Source organism: Octopus bimaculoides, chromosome 20 (genome assembly GCF_046866305.1).
Source record: "Octopus bimaculoides isolate indiv1 chromosome 20, ASM4686630v1, whole genome shotgun sequence".
Taxonomy (NCBI): Eukaryota; Metazoa; Mollusca; class Cephalopoda; order Octopoda; family Octopodidae; genus Octopus; species Octopus bimaculoides.
The window spans coordinates 10,046,387-10,065,893 of NC_142947.1; the positions used below are offsets into that span (position 1 = coordinate 10,046,387).

At 36.9% G+C, this 19,507-nt stretch overlaps 1 protein-coding gene and 1 long non-coding RNA gene across 2 annotated transcripts; one reads left to right on the forward strand and one right to left on the reverse strand.

Annotated features, from left to right (window-relative positions):
• Window positions 1-1,276: 1,276 nt before the first annotated feature.
• LOC149131589 (uncharacterized) lies at window positions 1,277-4,359 on the reverse strand. The gene is made up of 2 exons (XR_016237488.1): window positions 3,312-4,359; window positions 1,277-2,342 (listed from the first exon to the last, which is right to left on the reverse strand). It is a non-coding gene; the product is annotated as an uncharacterized LOC149131589 (long non-coding RNA).
• Window positions 4,360-14,233: 9,874 nt separating this feature from the next.
• On the forward strand, window positions 14,234-16,784 carry LOC106882980 (uncharacterized). Its single transcript, XM_014933827.3, has 2 exons — window positions 14,234-15,048; window positions 15,929-16,784. The coding sequence occupies exon 1, from the start codon at window positions 14,312-14,314 to the stop codon at window positions 15,032-15,034; it is 723 nt and encodes a 240-aa protein (XP_014789313.1). The 5' UTR covers window positions 14,234-14,311; the 3' UTR covers window positions 15,035-15,048; window positions 15,929-16,784.
• The last annotated feature ends 2,723 nt before the right edge of the window (window positions 16,785-19,507 follow it).

The window sequence follows — 19,507 nt, forward strand, 5'->3', positions numbered from 1 at the left end:
TTTCAAAGCAACTTTCATAATCACACAGTCAATTCTTATGAAACAATAATTAACACAAGATATAGACACTTAAAAAAAAAATTAGAATTACCCGCCTCCACATTGGCGGTAACTTTGTTAACATTCGTGTAAGCTAGATGATAAACAAAACACAGCAAGAGATTAATTTTCATGCTTAGAAATATGTACTGTGGTCGATTTGTCCGATTAAACCCAAGGCGGTGCTCCAGCATGGCCGCATTTCAATAATTTAAGCAAATAAAGAATAATTTTAATTGTCAATCCGACTGTTGGATAACATGTTGACACCAATATTTCTTCATCCCACAAATGGTTTTTGTAACTTATTGCATGTATTTCTGTGAATTCTTGTTGCTAAGAAACCATTATAGTGAGCCTGAATTGGTGTATTTAATATCGTTTTTGCTATTAGTGTCAGGATTACAGCAGTTTCCAAAATTATATATTTCAGAGCTTGGATTTGTTTCATGTCATGTAAAAGTTTTCGCAAGGAACAATTTATTCTATTTTATTTTATTTTATTTAACCTTTAGCAAAAGTATTTCCTTGACGTTTTGGTCTGGTTTCATATTTGATGCAGTAACCGGTGAGAGTTTTGATACACAAAAACCATTGGTTCGAGGGGAGATACCTGCGCTGAGAAGCCAACGTAGTAAAAATGATTGCATTGTAACAATTAACGAGAACATTTCAAGCATTCTTTATTCAAAAATTTACAAAATTTTGATCTAAGTTGCGAGTGTAGAATTGCAACAGGACGAAAAATTACAAATTTTAAAAAAAAAAAAAAGATTGACATTCCTGAGGGCTTTACATATGTAAAAGGACTCTGTTGTAGACCCTACAGCGTTTTTTTTCTCGCACTCAGACACGTGTTGTAATCAAGAAATATGTGATGGTCTGCACCGATAAAATTTGCGTGAAAATCTACAAACCATAAAGCAGGAGATTCAGAGAAAATATTTTCCTATTATCAATATTGTATTGCAATGGGTCGGAGAAATTGGGGAGTTGTGTAGTATCTTTGTGCGTGGGGTTTACGATAAGTTTACGATGGATGACTTGATAGCTGAGAGGAAATATTCCAGTAATGCGTTGTTCTTGAGCTGAGAAAGAGATCAAGATGGTATGGCGTATCTAAGTATCGATTTCAAAGGTGAAGAAGGGATGCAACAAGTTTTCATGCAAGGAGCTGAGATTTGCAAGAGATTTAGCCTCTGTCCTGGTAGCATCGGTGTTGGAGGAGTGTGAGAGCTACGATCAGTTGTGAGCGTTGAAGCAATCGAGAACGAGGACTTCAGAATGGGATGATGTGAGACATATTACAAATACAAAAGGGTAGATTTTCTAAGAGCTGCTAGTGATTCAAACTGTTCGGAGAGTAGATGTATTTATGGATGATAGTTTGTAAAAGCTAGTGGTGGTTGATGCAAGGAAAATTACCAAGAAGTTATGAATATTAAAAAGGAGACTACACTATCGGAGACTAATTTTTCTGATTTAAAAAGGTTTGGTTACACTTATTTTATCAAATATTAAAAAAACAAAAAAACAAATTATTTGATTGTTCTGACAAATTATATGAAAATGTATTTTAAAGCAGGAATGAAGGTTGAAGTTGGTTACAGGGTTTGATGAGCTCTAAAATTTGATATCAAACTCGGTATACACAACAGAAGCAAAAGTAAGAAACTACTGATAATAATGGCAGCCATAATCCAATCATAATATAAACCGAAACCAATCGTAGCGGACAACAGAATAGATATGGTGGATAGGAGACAGTGGACGAGGCTGTGATTTGGGAAATATGCTTTTCGTTTCGAAAACGGAAAGATGATACAGAAGATTGTCAACGAGTTGGCGGCTGTAAACACGTCTATAATAATACTCCAAAATTCTGATGTATCTGAAAAATTGCGAACTTGTTGCAATAGATCGATAAGGCCGCAAGATAAAATAATCACCGACAACACCAGGTAGAGGAGTATACAAAACCAGTGTATACTATAATAGTTAGTAATGTGCCGCTGCGTCTGAGGCTGATCGCCGTGTTCTTGTTGCAGACATTCTCCAGACTCGTTCATTTCTTCGTTTTCTTCGCTGATAGATGATAGACGACGTGTCGGCCATAACTCAGTGGAATTTCGTCGCGAATTGCTCGTACTTGGAGCATCATTCGAGTTCTCCACAGGACTATCTCCATCAATTCTTTCAGAGTTCTCCATTCTTTCTAGAGCTGTAATTTTCTTTCGCTGATTCGAAATAGTTTCCTCCGTTTAAACTATTAAGTGTTGACCATGTTTTTGTTTCTTTATTCTCTGAAAACAATAGAAATTCGAAAAATCATTGACTCTAAAAAGCGACCTCGAAATGAATTATTCCATAATTTCAACATCTGTCTTTTTTTTTTTTTTTCCTTTAGTCAATAGGCATTTCTTGCTTGCATATCATTCTAATCCACGAAGCGGTTTCAATTCTTAGTTGACATTATCAAACTTCACTTACACTTCAAGATAGTGGAAATGTATAAACAGAGAAGGAATAGTTTCCACAAGGAAGCTGTGCATTATCTCCCTAGAAGACAAATGAACCAAACTATAGGACTTTATTCAGGAAAATTGAGGTGGCAGCCTTTACGCCCCACCTATAAATTTTGGCTGCATCTACTAGAAATATGTTACTCACTTTTGTTAAAAAGCCGTCGCCTGGTGATGGCTTCGGAAATTTTTTTAGAAAGAGCCCTCTACAATGTACGGCAAGGCAACTAGTATCTATCTAGGGCTAGGCAGATTGGTGGAGGTCGAAGTCCTATTTGTGACTGGGGTCCTCGTACTGCAGTACTCAGGGGTCGCCTGTCGCTGTGAAGACGCTGCTTTCTTTCGCACTTATTTGAGAAAATGGACAGAGAAGCTGCCAACACGAGGGATCCACCAGAACTGGCTCTTTGGTGGATACTGGCCAGCATCGAGTTGGTGAACTAGGCGTTGTAACTAGTGTTGGACTACATCAATGTTCATTCTCTGAATAAAACCTAATCATTTCCAAAAGACTCCAAAGCTCATCTCCGTGTCAAATTGGGTGGAGTTGTGGGTAACTGTAGAGGGCAAAAGACTGATATGTTATTCGTGTGGAACAACTAACCACCTGATAATATTCTGCCCTCACAACTAAAACAGGAAATAAGAAAAGGGAGTCACAGTATCATCTCTGCAACGACAACAGCATGCAGTAACAAAGGCAGAAGCAACAACAATAGCAAGGGTAAAAACCGAAGCAACATGTCTAACCTTTCTACGATGTGTCGCATGAAGTAGATGTTCGATTATCGTGGAGAGACCGGTCTGTATGGCGCACGTCTACGCTTTCTCGACCACGCTGTCGACAACGTATACCAAACTTTTCACTAGCATGTTAATTAAAATCTTAAACTTTACTTTTATCAGGCCGGAAATTATCGATTACATTCCCTTCGTCCGTATCTTTGCTCAACAGTGCTTTTACTTCATGGCATATTGAACTGTGAATCGTCTGTTCTTCAGCTAGTTGCAAGTATTTCTTTATTAGCCACTGGGGCCCAGACATAGAAGGGACGGCACAAGGACAGACAACACAACTTGGGGACATAAAAAGTCAGATGAATGAGATGAATTATAATTTAGAAGGTAAAAAAAAGAGGAAATAAATTAAAAAAAAAAAAACGGGGAAAAAAAAGATGCGAAAGGAAAACAAACTTTCATAAGTTGTATAAATTAACAGTAAAACGGTCCTGCTTGAGAAGTGGGGCTCAATCCAGCCATTTCATTATCATCGATTTTATTATACATTTTTTTATTTTCATTCATTTTATATTTTTGTCCTCCACCGTAATGTCCTGTCTGTCCTTGTGCTGTCCCCTCTGTGTAAGAACCTGAGTGCTTAAATAAAGAAATACTGAGTCATGAAACATTGGCATTAGATGCCCAAGGGGTATTTGATAACATCCACTATGAATTGAAACCGTATCGCGGATTACAATGATATGCATGCAAGAAATTTAGATTGAATAAAGAAAATAAAAAAAAAAACGAAAATAAAACGTTGGAATAGTTTATTTAACGTGACATTTAAAAAAAATCAGAACAAATATTTCTGTAACATCTATTGTTTCTTAGACTATAAATACCAAACATGATCCAGTTAAAAAAAAAAAAAGAGTACACCTGAGAAGAAAACGAAATATGGAGAATTCTGAAAGAAGTTACGAAGAAAGTTCTGCAGAGAATTTGAATAATGATTCAATTAAGGACAATTTGCCGCTGTGGAATGAATCGAGGCGGCCAACGCGTCGTATGTCACTTCTCTCCAACGAAGAAAATATAGAAATGAATGTGCTGGAAGGATCTAGACAACACAACCAGGATCAGAACCAACAACGCACTCATAATTCTTATATTGTACATTGGATCTTTCCCCTTCTCTACCTTGTGCTGAGTGTATTCAATTTTTCTGGAAGCCTTACACATCTGGTGCCACTTGTTCGTAATTTTTCAGATGCCTCAGACTATTGGCGTATTATTCTGGATGCAGTTATAATCATTAACGCCTGGACAATCTTCTGCGTTGTTTTCCCGATTTTGAAGCAAAGATCAGTCTTCCCGAATCTCACCCTCGTTCACGCTCTCATTTGTACTTTAGGCAATCTGTTGTCTGCTGTCATTGCCTTCTATTTACATTATGACTGGATTATAATAGCTATTATTATATGTAATGCCGTATTTCTTTTTCTGTTGTGTTTACACGGCATGAACGTGCAATTTAAAGCCTTAGAAAATCTATAATCAACTGTGTATATTCGATCCTGTTTTAATTACTTTTCCATGTCGTATCTTAATTGCTTTTAGAAATAATTGTAGATAAAAATGTAAACTAGTGACAAATTGTAGTATAACCAAACCTTCTAAATACAGCTACTTCACTGTTGGAAACTTTTATTTCTTAGGAATCCCCCCTCCTATTTCTACTTGTCTAATCTCATTACATTAGTGAATTTTACACCATGAACTTCGCAGAATGTCAATAACAGCTCGGACGTACTTGTGCGATTAGCTTGTGTGTGTGTATATATATATATATATATATCGACCTTCTTTAAGTAATTCACCCTGACTATTACTAATTTCTTCAGATACATATATATATCTCAATCCCGACTTAGTTTTTTTAATGAGGTTCTTCATGACTGAGTCCAAACGTTGCGTTTTGCTCTGTCTAAAATGCATTTTTACTTTAATTGAGATCAACAGAAAAGGCGAGGCATTCATAAATCTTCAAGTGTCTAAGTTCGTTTAATAAAGCATTCTCCCCCCCCCCCCACGCATTTATTCTTGGAATAAATACAAAACCTGGTCGAAGTTTCCGAGGAAAGTTTGTCACTTGGTTTAATATCTATCATTTTTTTAGAAATAATGGCCGATTCTGAAAAAATTTATTGAAAGATCCTAATTAAAGTAGTAAACTATGCAAGTAATTAGAACTTTCTACGAACATTGATTTGTGGCCTTTTTATCTTTTATTTTATTTTTTTTTTTTTTAGCAGTGCGCCACCTTGTCTTGGTAAGAGAGCTTAAACCAATGATCGGAGCTTTACTGTAAAGGCTAACGTCGTTCTCTTATCTTCCCTCACCCCAGTGTCGGTTCTGCCCCGGTAATTTTAACCCTTTGTAATTCACCCAGTTACATATGGATGAATTAAGAGAGTACGTTACTAATATATCCAAAGTCCTGCAAAAGCTGATCCCCCGTTAAACCTGTAGCCGCTGAGTTTGATGAATTTGAGTGTGTGTGGAGTTGTCGAGATGACAAACGGCCATCTTTGAGACCATATTCCCTGACTGTTTTCATAAGGCTGCAAGCTTAAGTAAAACTAACTACAGTACTCAAAACTAGAGTCCAAGTGAGCGTGTTTTACTCTTAAAAGCTTTCGTATTTTGGTGTGATTTTTTTTTTTTTTTTTTTTTTTTTTTTTTTGTATAGGGCGGGTAGATTCTCAACAATTTGATCAATAACACCTATGTCGACTGGAGAGGACATATCGTTCGTTTGTGTTATGAGATCTGCCTTGGACTGGAGGTCAAATTTTATAGCTCTTCTAAATCTGTAAGCAAGTTTTGTATTCTAGTTGTACTTTTTTTGATAAAGCTCAACTTTTAATATTTTTATAAGCAGAGTTAAAAAAAAGACAGCACTCAGAGAACGCAAACCGCCACCAATGTTTCTTTATTTTGGCACTACGCCCTCAACACATAGGGAACACTACAAAGACACCACTGTGTGGACAAAAACATAAAACGAATGAAAAATGAAATGGCTGCATGGGCCCCACTCCCATGCAGTACCATTTGACCGTTTATATAAAATGAAACCATTTTACTTTATTTCTTTCTTCAATAAAACAACTTTACTATTTTTTTACTTTTTAATACCTCATGAAGGGTTCTAAATCCTTTAGCTCCATTACTGGTGGCAATTCATCGAACTTCACCATCACGCCTGGTGAGTCAATCCCTTCTCCACACATGTCTTTTAGTCTGTTGTAGGTTTCTTTGTCAACCACGATGGCCTTCACATTCTCGGAATACACATCCGTGGGCAACTTAAGTCTTATGTTTAAACTTTACTACTTTTTTTTCACCGGAAAAAGAGAAGGAAGAGAAAAAAATATAAGTCCAACACATACAGAACTTCACCCTACAACTACTCGAGGCCCACCCATACCCTCTTTGTCCCACCCTCGCCCTGAAGGCTCTAAGCCTTCCCCCTCCTCTCCATCACAAAAACAAACGAAAAGAACACTTTCACACATTGGCTGTTTTGCGTATGATGATGAACTGTTTGAAAGGGGCAATTGAATGGGAGAACACAGTTCATGTTGATGCAGAGAACGAAGAGTGTAAAGGAGTGGTAGGGACGGTTCTGTTAATAACGGAACAGCAAAGGATGGAATTAAAGAGACACGAAGGGGAATGTGAACTGTGGAAAGTAGACTTTAACAAAGAGAAACTACCACAGTTTATAGAATATAAAGAGCTTAAAAAAAGGTATGGGGTAGACATAACGGAGAACAGAAAACATTTAAACGCAAATTATAAGTGTTTTTCAATGACAGGAGCCTTGCTTCTCTTATGGACAATTGTATGTTGGATGCTCACGTGTTGGAAGTCCAAACAATCTTTTCATTTATACTTCACTGGGAAAAACTCATAATGTTTAGTATAAAGAAGTTTTATCATAATTTGCGTTTAAGTGTTTTCTGTTTCAAGTTTATTATCGTTGTTGATCTCACAGAATATGTTGTTAGGTTAATACTGTTAGAATCACTAACCACAATAAATATTGAGAAAATAGATCAAGTCTAGAATGAAATTTCATTCATTTTTTTCCGAGCAACGCAGGGTTTTTCTGATAGTATATAAACATATGATGAGCCTCCACATAGTTTTTTATCTACAAAATTCACTCACAAGGCATTGTAGTGATGAAAGGGCAGAAGATAAACACTTCCCTCTTTGGTCAGATGGCATGAACTGTTTCATATTTCACGGGAAAAGGAAAATGAGTAAGTGCTGTTGATGAGAAGATGAAAGAGGGCGCTTCCAGTAGTCTGGACAAGTGTTATGTTCATGGGTACTTCCGCGAGTAACATAATGCTACAATGCATTTTTTTTTCGACAGTCTAGTGATTCTGCGAACTCATCACACTTCCTCGTTTCGGTTTTAATCACAAGGCCAGAAGTTTTGAGGAGGAGGAGGAGGAGGTAGTTATTCGATTATATCGACCCCAGAATTTGACTTTATTTTATTTATTTTATTGTTGCTTTATTTTATTGGTCCCGAAACTCTAAAATAAAATACCAGTCAAATGCAGTATTTGAAACGTGTCGTTTTGTAACAGAGAGTCGAACTTTGATTGTGGTTACCACTTGCGATAAACAGCATAAATATGAGCGCAGATATAGCTAAGGGACTCAGAACATTGTGGTTTCAGGTTCAATTCCTTTGTGTGATACATTGAGTCAGTGTCTTCGATCGTAGGCTCGGGTCGGCCACGACCCTTAAGTGTAAGATTTGGTAAATGGTTATTTGGAAGCTCACCGAAGCGACCATCCCTGTTTTGTGGTTGACAATCTTAATAGTTACGGTCATTTATCATAACCACGGTCCAGTTCGAGCATTCGAAACAAGACACCCAACTAGGAATAACTTCTTTCGTGTTACCAATGTCACCCCGAAAAAAGTTTATGACCATTACTCTCCTACTAAGCCATAAAAAAAAACCAAGTGAAATGTTTTCAGTCACGAATTGAAACCAGGAGGTGTTTTAAGCATGCCACGTCTTTATGGCTTTTCTCTACACCTCTCAAGACATTTATAATATTGATTCTTTGCGATTAAATCACATATTTTTTTTAAGGAAGGGAAATTGAGAGGATGTTAATATTCATACAATTTAACCGACATCTTGCAGTGAAAGTGAAGTTGATGATGTCAACTAAGAATTGAAACCGGGTCGTAGATGAGAATTTACTGCATGCAAAACAACGTGATTGATTGAAAGAAAAGAAAAAGGCGGATGTTGATATCATGGAATAGTTCATTTAAGGTCACTTTCTAAAATGAGAACAAAGATTTGCTTAATTCCATAGTTTCTTACAGAATAAATTCAAAACATGGTCAACTGTTTCGGAGGGAGAACGGAAACTTTTCATGGAAGATGGCTTCAAATCGGCAAAATGACAATATATACGAAGAACTAATGACTTATTCGTTAGCATTGAATGACAGAATAAATAGCAATAGTTCTGTGAATAATTTAAGACTTGCTCGAACTACACGCTCTCCGATAGTAACCACTGCAAGGCATCGTTTGTCACTTTCTTCCACTGCCAACAGCGAGAGAAATGCGAGCATTTCCGCGTTTGGACGATCTCGGCAGCATTCAAACCAGCGTCACCTGACCAGGTATTCTGAAAGAAACTGGCTGTTTATACTTTGCTGCCTAGTGTTGAGTTCGGTCAGTTTATCCTGCAGCTTTACATATATGTTGATACTGGTTCGCAAATATCCAAATACATCAGATTATTGGAGTGTCATTCTGAACACAATTATATTATTCAACTCGTCGATAATCTTCTGCGTTTTTTTCCCGATTTCGAAGCGAAGACTAGTTTCCCCAAATAACATTATCGTCTACAGTCTCTTATGTACGATGTTGAATCTGTTTTCTGCTCTAATTCTCTTCAATTTACAACATACTCCGATTACACTCGCTATTCTTATCAGTAGTATCGTACTTTTTGCTCTATTGTTTTCATAGAGTATCGGGTTGAGATTTACAGCTCTTGAAAATCTGTAACCGACTTCATCTTTTTTAACTTTTAAATATTTGTAGTCTGTTGTAACTTTTAAATATTTTAACTTCTGTTAAAATTATTATAGATAAAATACCACACATTCTCATTATAGTGTTGGAGCTTAATATTTTTTCAGGTTTACTTTTAATACTAATTCCTTATCAACGTTACATTCGTGAATTTTATAACCTGAATTTCACAGAAAACCATAACATTTTACAACATGATAGACTTGCTTGTGCGTTTGGATTTTACCATACAAACCCACACCTGTATATAATTCAAACTACTACTATAACAGAAAAACTTCAGGATTTTCGCTTCTCTTCTGCAAACCGGCCGTCATTGAATAATTTACACAGACCACCACTTTTTCATATACATGTATAACCATCACTATTGTCTTTTAATGCGACTCTTCACGGCTGACGTCAAAAAGTTGGTTTGCTCTGCGAGCTTTAAACACTTGGAGTTTACTTTACGCAAGATGAAATGGAAATATTTGGCATTCATAAATATCCAGGCATAAATTCGAGACTGATAAAGCATTCTGCACCCTGTCACACACATTTAGAATAAATACAGGGTCTTTTCTGTTGCTGTCACAGTTTTTGAAATTTTAAAATGATGTACGAATTTTCAAATTTGGTATACTGATGCATTTTTTCAAGCAGAATCTAATTCTATTAGTCACTTGTTCAAGAATGTTTTTTTAATGTTACAGAGGTTTAAAGTTTGATCAGTTTTACCCAGTCAGAAAAAGGGATTTGGAAGCTGTTATTTTTTGTGTGACCGGTGTCCATCACAAATGAAAACTAAACATTAATACGAAAATTCGAAGTTTTGATGAATAAAATCATGAGAACCGGTTGAAGAAATCCCCAATGAAAATATCTTGCAAAAAAACCACCCAAAAAACTGTACGTTATTCTGTATTAAGTACATGTAAACTATACATTTTTATATATATATATATAGCGGAAAATCGGTTCAGAAAATAGGCACTCGTCAAAGATAGACAGCTCAAGAAAATATATGCGGTGATAGTTTTATGCAGACGATAATTTGATTTGTGACTATGAAAACCGGCACCAATAGCTGTGGCTTTCGATTGGCTAAAGTTACACTAAATTTAAAAGCTATTAACTTTTTATTTACCAATTTTTGTTAAGATTGAACTTCATTTTCTTAATTAGCGTACAAATTTTCAAAAACCTTTGTAACAAAATAAAATTTAAAAAAAAGTAAAACTGTGACAGCAACAGAAAAGATCGTAAATACAAGACCTGGTCAATTTCCGACGAAGCAAATTTTATGTTATTTCGCTTAAAATCTGCAAAGGAATAATTTTCTTAGAAATAATGTACGGTTCTGAAAGAACTTATGAAAAGAGTTCCGTGAAGTAGTAAACAATAATACAAGTTGTTGTAACTCTGAAAATTTTATTTCTGGCTATTTTGTTAGGAGTACGCCATCTTTTCTTGGTAAGAGATCTTAAATCAATGATCGGAGCTATTTTGCGAATGCAAACATCGATCCTCCATCCCTTTCCCCATTCAGTGCCGGTTCTATCCCGTTACATATGGGTAAAATATGAAGTGTCAAGCATCAGAGGTTATGAGGCAACTGAGCTCCGTTAAACCTGTGGTTCTTGAGAAGGCAACCTTTGATATATCGCGAGGGGGAATCCTCGGGACGATAAGCGACCATCTTGGAAACCAGACACCTGACTGTGTTCTTTCTGTCGTACGGCTGCCAGGGCACCTAAAATAGACCGACTACACTCACACATAGGGACCATGCAGGCATGCTTACTCTCGCTTAAGATTCTCACATATTGGTGTTTCAGGGAGGGAAGGTTCCCAACAACTTGATCAATAACACCGATGTCGACTGGAGGACCTACGATATATGCCTTGGGATTGGGGTCAATTTTTGTAGTTTTTGCAAATCTGTAACCAAGTTTTATATTCGATTATTCCAGTTATAAATTTTTAATAAAGCTCAACGTTTGATATTTTGTTATCTAAAAATAAAAGAAAATTTCTAAATTCGAATAAAATATCTTAAATACTCTAGCTACACTAATCACCGGTTAAACCAGTGCTGGATTAACCATTAAGCAAAATAAGCATGTGCTTAGGGCGTGAAGTGAAGGAGGGGGCACCACAGAAATGGTAAATGGTTTACGGCACAAAAGAAATCACTTTCAACTTGCTAAAATAATATTCGGGATTCCTTTACCTCTGCTAAGTATAGCTGCAGGTGTGTTACCTAAGATTAATTCTGAAGATCTGATCAAAGACTCTGCAATTCAAAAAAGTAGGGGGAAACTTTTCATATAAATAAAGTGGAAGTATACAAAAATAAACATTTTCCCTCCTACTGTTTTGTTTCGTTTTGAGAAATGAAAATTCATTTTTATGGCTTGTTTATATTTTGAATTGCATAATCTTTTATGGGGGGCGAAAGCATGAAAGGCAAAGTCGATCTCGGCGAAATTTGAACTCGGAATGTGAAAACGGGCGAAATATCTGTAAACATTTTCCCCTGCGTGCTAACGATTCAGCCAGCCGCCGCCGCCGCCTTCTTCTTCTTCTTCTTCTTCTTCTTAATAATAATGATAATGATAATGATAATGATAACGATGATGATGATGATGTTCGTCATTTGTATCGAACACCAAACACATCAAAATGACTGATCGCGCGAAGAGAATACGAAGCAGTAGCGAGAGAGAAAATGCCTGACTGCGAAAACATTTGAGAGTCGATGGAAGAAAGTAACACGAATGTTGCGAGTGGATGTGACCTCATGAACGCGGCACGAGCTTTATCTGAGGTATCAGTGGCGAGGCGCGGGCTCGTGCGGTCCGTGCTGAACCCGTCTTTCCACTCCGTCCGTAATGTCTTCCGGTCTGTCTTATCGTTCGTTTTATGTATTTTGTGTTAAATTTTTAATGTCATCTTTTTGTTTTTTCTCATCCGTTTCTCTGACCCCAAAATCAGATGCATTGTCCCCTGTGTTGGCCCCTTGTGGGCAATAAAGAAATAGAAGAGAATACGAAGCAGTAACAAAAGCTAAGTCGGTGATCATACAGCTTGGAACCTACGATAGTAGGTTCACGTACAGGTGGTATCAAAAGGTTCTCAGACTAGCTATGTTTAATAAAAATAACTTATTTAGCTAAGTTTTAACATAATCTCCTTCGAAATAATCTCCTTGCGCAACAATACACCGGTCCTATCGTTCCTGCTACACTTGGAATCCGGTCCGGAAGTCGTTTTCCGGAAGTCGATTACATAGACCTCAGTACTCAACTGATACTTATTTTTTAGATTCTGAAAGGATGAAAGGTATAGTCAACCTCGGCGGAATCTGAACTCAGAACGTAATAACAGACGAAATGCAGCTAAGCATTTCGCCCGGTGTGCTAACGATATTGCTTGTTCCCCGCCTAATTCATTACTGTAATATTACCAAAAAATTACGAGTATTTACAAAGCATAAAAAAGTCTCCGACCGTGTAATCACGGTTTTTAGCTCGTCCTGGTTATATATAAGTTTAGGTACAAATATATTTTAAAGCAATTAGAATATTTATACATTGGCCGAGGTGCTAGCAGAAAGATTGACGCGTGTCGCGGGTGGCCTGATCGGGAAAAGCACAAACCTGTGCGGGCCCCGGCAGAACCATCAAGGACAACCTTCATCTTGTACGCTATACCGTAGAAGGGTATGGTAATGATTCTGGCAAAAGTGGGGCACTGGTCCATTTAGACCAAGCTAAAGCATTCGATAGGGTAGACCATCGTTACCTGGTTTCTGTTCTCGCGCAGTTTGGACTGGGTCTTGGTTTCCTCAGGTGGATCATAAGATTTTAACCAAGATGCGAATGAAAATGTTTCTACTTTTCGTCGGTAGCGCATTCGGGAAAGTGCAAATGGGTACGATACCGACCCCGTCTATCCAAGATAACCGAACCTCGACTTTATGCTATACACTGTAGGGGTGGTTAGTAGTAAACCTGGATTTGTGTAAATCAAATAAACTTGGATCAATTTTGATAGCCTGCGCCATTGCTTCTTGTAGGCTGTCTTCTAGGAAAACAGTTACCGTCCTCTCTTCAACGGCATTTACTCGGTGGTCAAATCAAATCTATCGGAACCGTTTAAAATCAAGTGTTTGGTTCAAAGATGTCTTCTCTCAGCTTTTCTGTACAAAATGACTCTCTCTCGAACCACTAATGCAGACATTGGAGCTGTTGGAGGGCACCTCGTTCGAACGGGAAATCGAAAGCGCCGACTCGACATATGCAGACTGTCATCTTTCTGGAGTTTGATACCATGAAAATCGAGAGGTGGGATCATATTGTACTGTCCCCTCTGTGTTCGTCCTTCATGGATAGTAATAAAATCATTCGCGAAAAATCATTCGATTACATCGACACTAGTTTTTTTTTTTTTTGACTTTCTCAAATCAATAAAAAAATCACAATACCAAACCAATAGCGAGTTAAACAGTAAAATGGAGTATATCACTGGTGATAAACAATATCAATATGAGCGACAAGTAATGTTCATATATTTCGAATAATATTTTGAAGCACAAATTAAATTTGATAATGTCAACTCTAGAATTGAAACCGCACGTGGATTAGAAATATCTGCAAAGTATAATTGACTTGGAGGGAAAAAAAACCTGAAATTGAAATGATGGAATAGTTTATTTAAGTGATTTTTTTAAAAACTCAACTCAAGGTATTTTAATAATTTCTATTGTTTCCTAAGACAACCAAACATGGTGAATTGGTTATAAATATTAGAGTAGGGGGAGAACTTCTTTTATTGTATCAGTTAGCTTAGATTCTTAAAGAGAAGATTACGTCTCGAGAAAGAATGGCGGATTCGAAAAGAAGTAATGAAGATAATCCCAATGGTTATGGAAAAAATGATAATGGAAGAAATAGTGATGGAAAAAATGGTAATGGAAAAAATGGTAATGGAAGAATTGGTGATGAAAAAAATGGTGATGGAGGAAATGGTGATGGGAAAAACGATGAAAGCAGAAGCAGTTTTCTACAAACCCCGAATATTTCGGGGCCGACACGTCGTCTGCCACTCGTTTCTTATGTCAGCGATGGAAAAAATATAGAAATGACCACGTTAGGAGCATCTCAGAAACCTGAACTCTGCTCTAAACAACAGCAAACCCAGCAGAACACTACTTCTGATCATCGTATACAATTGCTCAATACAGTAGCCTACATGGTGCTGTCATTTGTCGGTTTATTCTGCAGCAGTATAGATGTAGCGGAAAGAATTCGCAATTTTTCAGCTATGCCAAACTATTGGTATATTGTTTTAGACGCGGTTATAGCCATCAACTCGTTGATAATCTTTTGTGTTGTCTTTCATCTTTCAAACAAAAGTGCAAGTTACTCAGACCGCATGTTCTTCGTCGGTCTCTTTTGTTCCTTGCTTAATCTGGTGTCTGCTAGCGTTATGTACCATCTACATGAAGAATGGATAGCTGTAGTTGTTCTTATCAGTGCTACGATGCTTTTATTTCTGCTGTATATACCATGGTTGATGTCGAATTTTGCAGATAAAAATAGCTAGACACTGCGAAAAACGTGAGTATACTGTCGGAGAAAATTCTGTTTTAATATCTATTTAACTAGATTTAATTAGTGAATTCTACTCTCAGAACTTTGCAGAAAGCGTTTAACATTTTATATGATTTTTGTACATGTGGGACGGAATACCAAAATGCATTCCACAAGACCAGATTCACACAATGAATGTACTAAAATCTACCAACGGCTACAATAATTGCAAAGACTTCTTTGCTGTAAACACCAAAATTTCAGCTTCCCTCCTGTAGTATCTCTTGCGATTCCCAGTCCTCTACATGAGCTTGTATCCCTATGTGGGGATTGACACAGTCCATACACTGTTGCTTGATCTTTCTCTCCTCGAAACCCTAAGCATTACCAAACCGTAATCATCTTATCAGATCATCCGGCCACTGCCTTATAACCCCACCCCTCCCAACACAAACCTACTACAGTTCTCTCCAGCACCTGATCTACTGTATTACAATATATAATCATAGGAAAATATTTGTATAAAACCTCATCGATTTCCTATCGTTTTTACCGACGCAAGCTTCGGCTAGTTACTTCATACATGCTATATAGGAGCGAGCGGAAGATAATATACTACGTGTTACCGATTACTAAAGCCTTCACTTTTTTTTTTAAACTAGTTATAATACTGACTCCTTATGACATCTAACGTCCATTTCTATTTTCCAGGGATTACTAAGAGGACATAATCTTCTTAAATTTCCAATGCTATTACAATCTAAAGAATGACTTTAAGTATTAATACCATGTCAAAATGATCGGTCTATAATAATCGTAAATGACTAAAACATGAACCATTTCTTTCTTTAAACCGTTTTCTCAATTGAAAACGGTAAATTATCTTTTACTTTCCATTGTTTATTAGGTAATGCAGTGGAGAAAAAGAATACAATGAGTTGAAGGTACTTTTGGTGGAGGAAATTGTTCATGTTAGTTGGCTTCATATCGGCACAGGTGACTTCGTCAGAAATATGGATTGTTATACTGGAACATAGAGAAACTTGTGGCTTCAAAAGTATCTATATTTGAAATTTACTACGAACATCGAATAATTTGAGGTTAAAACCGTCGCTGCATATAGATATCCTCCATCAAAGACCATCTAGATATCCACACCACCTCAAATATCACAACCAACTTCACACTAACAATTAGAACTTGATTTTTTTTTCTCTATCATTTTCCCGTTTTTCAAACGATGGTCAGTTTTTCTCAACTCGCCTTCTCGTCCACTGTATTCTATGTGATTTATTTAAACTGTTGTCTGCTACTTTTGACTTCGGTTTACAATATAACGTTTGTATTTTATGTGTTCCGACGTTGATGTCGAATATTTACAAGTTTCAAAATCTGTAACTAACTTCAACTCTTTAGATTCCTTTATTCTGGTTTTATTTTCTGCCACCTGGCAGAACCGTTAACCTGCCGGGCAAAATGCTTAGCGCCGTTTCGTCCATCTTTACATTGTGAGTTGAAATTCCGCTAAGTTCGACTTTGCCTTTCCTCTTTCGGAGGTCGATAAAATAAGAGTTGAATGGGTTATCAGCTTCGCCCTCTCTCGAAATTGCGAAAATTTGAAATACCCTGGCTACACTTTTACCTGTAAAACCTTCAGATTTTTTCTTTTCTAAATTTGTCATTTCTTAAACCTATTGCAATTTTATACTCTAAGCTTAACTGCAAATTTTGTAACTATTTGAATAAAGAATACTTGAAATGTTCTCGTTGGTTGTTGTTATAATGCATTTTTTTTTTAATTTTTAAATCTCTGTCGAAACTTTCACTTGACACTGCAATTCAAAGATCAAATAATTTTTCTTGTAAAAAAAACAAAAAAAAACACATATGAACAAACCTAGGCTTCGAAATCTTTAATTTTAGAAACGGCTGTAATCCCGACATCAACAGCATGATATAGAAGAAGCACCTCAATTCAAGATAACTCTAATGGCTTCTAAGCAGCAACAGTTCATAACTAAAAAAAAAACAACCTGCAATAAGTTATAGAAACATTCGGGATCATTGGTGTCGGAATGTTATACAATAGACGGATTAAAAATTAATATAATTACGTTACTTGCTTAAGTTACTGGAGTGTGGCCATTCTGGGGTATCGCATGGAAGCATTTCGTTGGATAAATCGACCACGGTACATATTTTCATATCTGGTAATTGATCTATCGTTGTGCTTTGTCGATCGTTGCAATCATCTGTCCGAGTAGATCGTAATTCTTGTTTGTGCGTTGTTCGAAAGGTTTGGCGTAAGTTGTAATATTTACATTTGACGGATATTTGTCCTCGTCTTGTTTAACGCAACGTTTCGGCTGATATACCCTCCAGCCTTCATCGGGTGTCTTGGGGAAATTTCGAAACTAAGGTATTTTTCGATATTCTTATTAAGGTAACTGCCTGGAATCCAACTCGGAATCTTGGTTAGTAGCCCGCGCTTTTAACCACTCCGGGCATATGGCGTAGTAGTTAAGAGCGCGGGCTACTAACCCCAAGATTCCGAGTTCGATTCCAGGCAATGACCTGAATAATAATGAAAAGAATAAACTCGAAAACCACTTTAGGAATGAGAACACACAATGCTCAACCACGAAAAAGGAAACAAACATTTAGGCATTCAATATATATTTAAGGCAAACGTGATAAACAACACGTTACATGCGATAAACACATTACAATTTTTAACTGAAAGATTTGAAAGAATTAGATGAAAGTTCTCCGGTAATTTACTTTCATGTAAATAAATGTTTATGTTAATTTAGAAAAATTGCCAGCAAAATTTTATAAAATGACAATGTTTCAAAAGATGTACATGGTTTATATGTTATATACGAAATTAAGAGTAATCAAAATATGCTTAAAAAACAAACATTTTAGCATGCAATAAGCAACACATTACAAAATATTTTTTAAATTGAAACGAATTAGAAATGCATTCAATTAATTTATCAAACAAATCACAGTTTTCATAGAGATATGAATCTATCACAGAACGGCGAGTGCCACAACGTCGTTTATTACCTCACTTCACAGAGCCCCACATACTCTACAAGTGTGTGTACTATATTTCGGGTTAACAAACCCAACGCTGTGGTTCACCGTTCTGTGCTCAAAATTGTAGCCATCAATTTCAGGAATGTGAGAGTATACGCCCTCCACAAATCGCTGAAAATTGTGGTTCCTGGAAGAATCGAGTAACGTATGCATTCTTCCAGTGTGTCACGATTCCGACATCGCACTGCATACAGAAAACCCTGTCTGGTCTCGCGATACACTCCTCCGAAAACCCACTGCTCAGGTGGGACCCTTCCTCGGTTGTACTTACGTTCTGTTGCTAGTTGCAGTAGATGCCTGGCAAGACGCCGGCCAACACTACTGGCAAATATGCATAAAGCTCGTAGGGAAGGCCTCCAAATCAGGCGATCCGCACCGCGTACAACCAGTTATCAGATCCCGGACCTCTGCATCTTCTACCGTGGGCCGCGGTAAGCTGTCGAGGTATGCTGTGAGGTCTTCTACCATCTACAGTTCGACCGTCCATCCAGAACAATTCAGTAAAGTGTTGCTGCAAAACTATACACATCTATTTAAAAACGAGTAACTTCCTGGTCCATGAAACATCAACATTAGAAGCCAAAGTGAAGTTTGATGACTTCGACTAAGAATTGAAACTGTGTCATGGATTACAATGATCTGCAGGCAAGAAATTTTGATTGACTGAACAAAAATGAAAAGACTGATGTTGAAACGCTGGAACAGTTTATTTAAGGTCATTATTTTAAAATCAAAACAGTATTTTTTTCAATTTCTATTGTTTTTCAGACAATAAGTACAAAACATGATCAAATATTAATATTTCACAGAGAAGAAAAATGTTAGTGCAAGTTTGCTTCAAATCAGCAAAAGAATAATAAGTTCCAAGAAAGAACGGAGGACTCGAAAAGAATGGAGAATCCTGAAAGAACAAACGAAGATAGTGTGAATGATGTGAATAATGATCCAAGTACGGGTAATTTGTTACGAACATCGAATGATCCGAGCCCAACACGTCGGCTGTCATTAACTTCCGATGCCGGTAATGAGGAAAACATCGAAATGACAGCGCTAAGAGAATCTCAACAACATCAACACAACTACCAGCTTCAGAACCAATGGTTCCCTACCATTTCTTATCGTTTACCCTGGACCTTAATACTCAGTTATCAGCTGTTGTCGTTATTCAGTTTGTTCTCCGGCCTTATACATCTCGTAAACACAATACACTTTGTTCTAAATACTAATGAGTATGTGACTATTATTCTAGATGTGTTCATAGTCGTCAATTCGCTGATAATTATCTACCTTGTCTTTCCATTTTCGAAGCAAAAGCCAGTTTTCTCAACTCGCAACCATCTCCTCTGTTTTGTATGCACCATTTTTATTATCTTGTCCACTT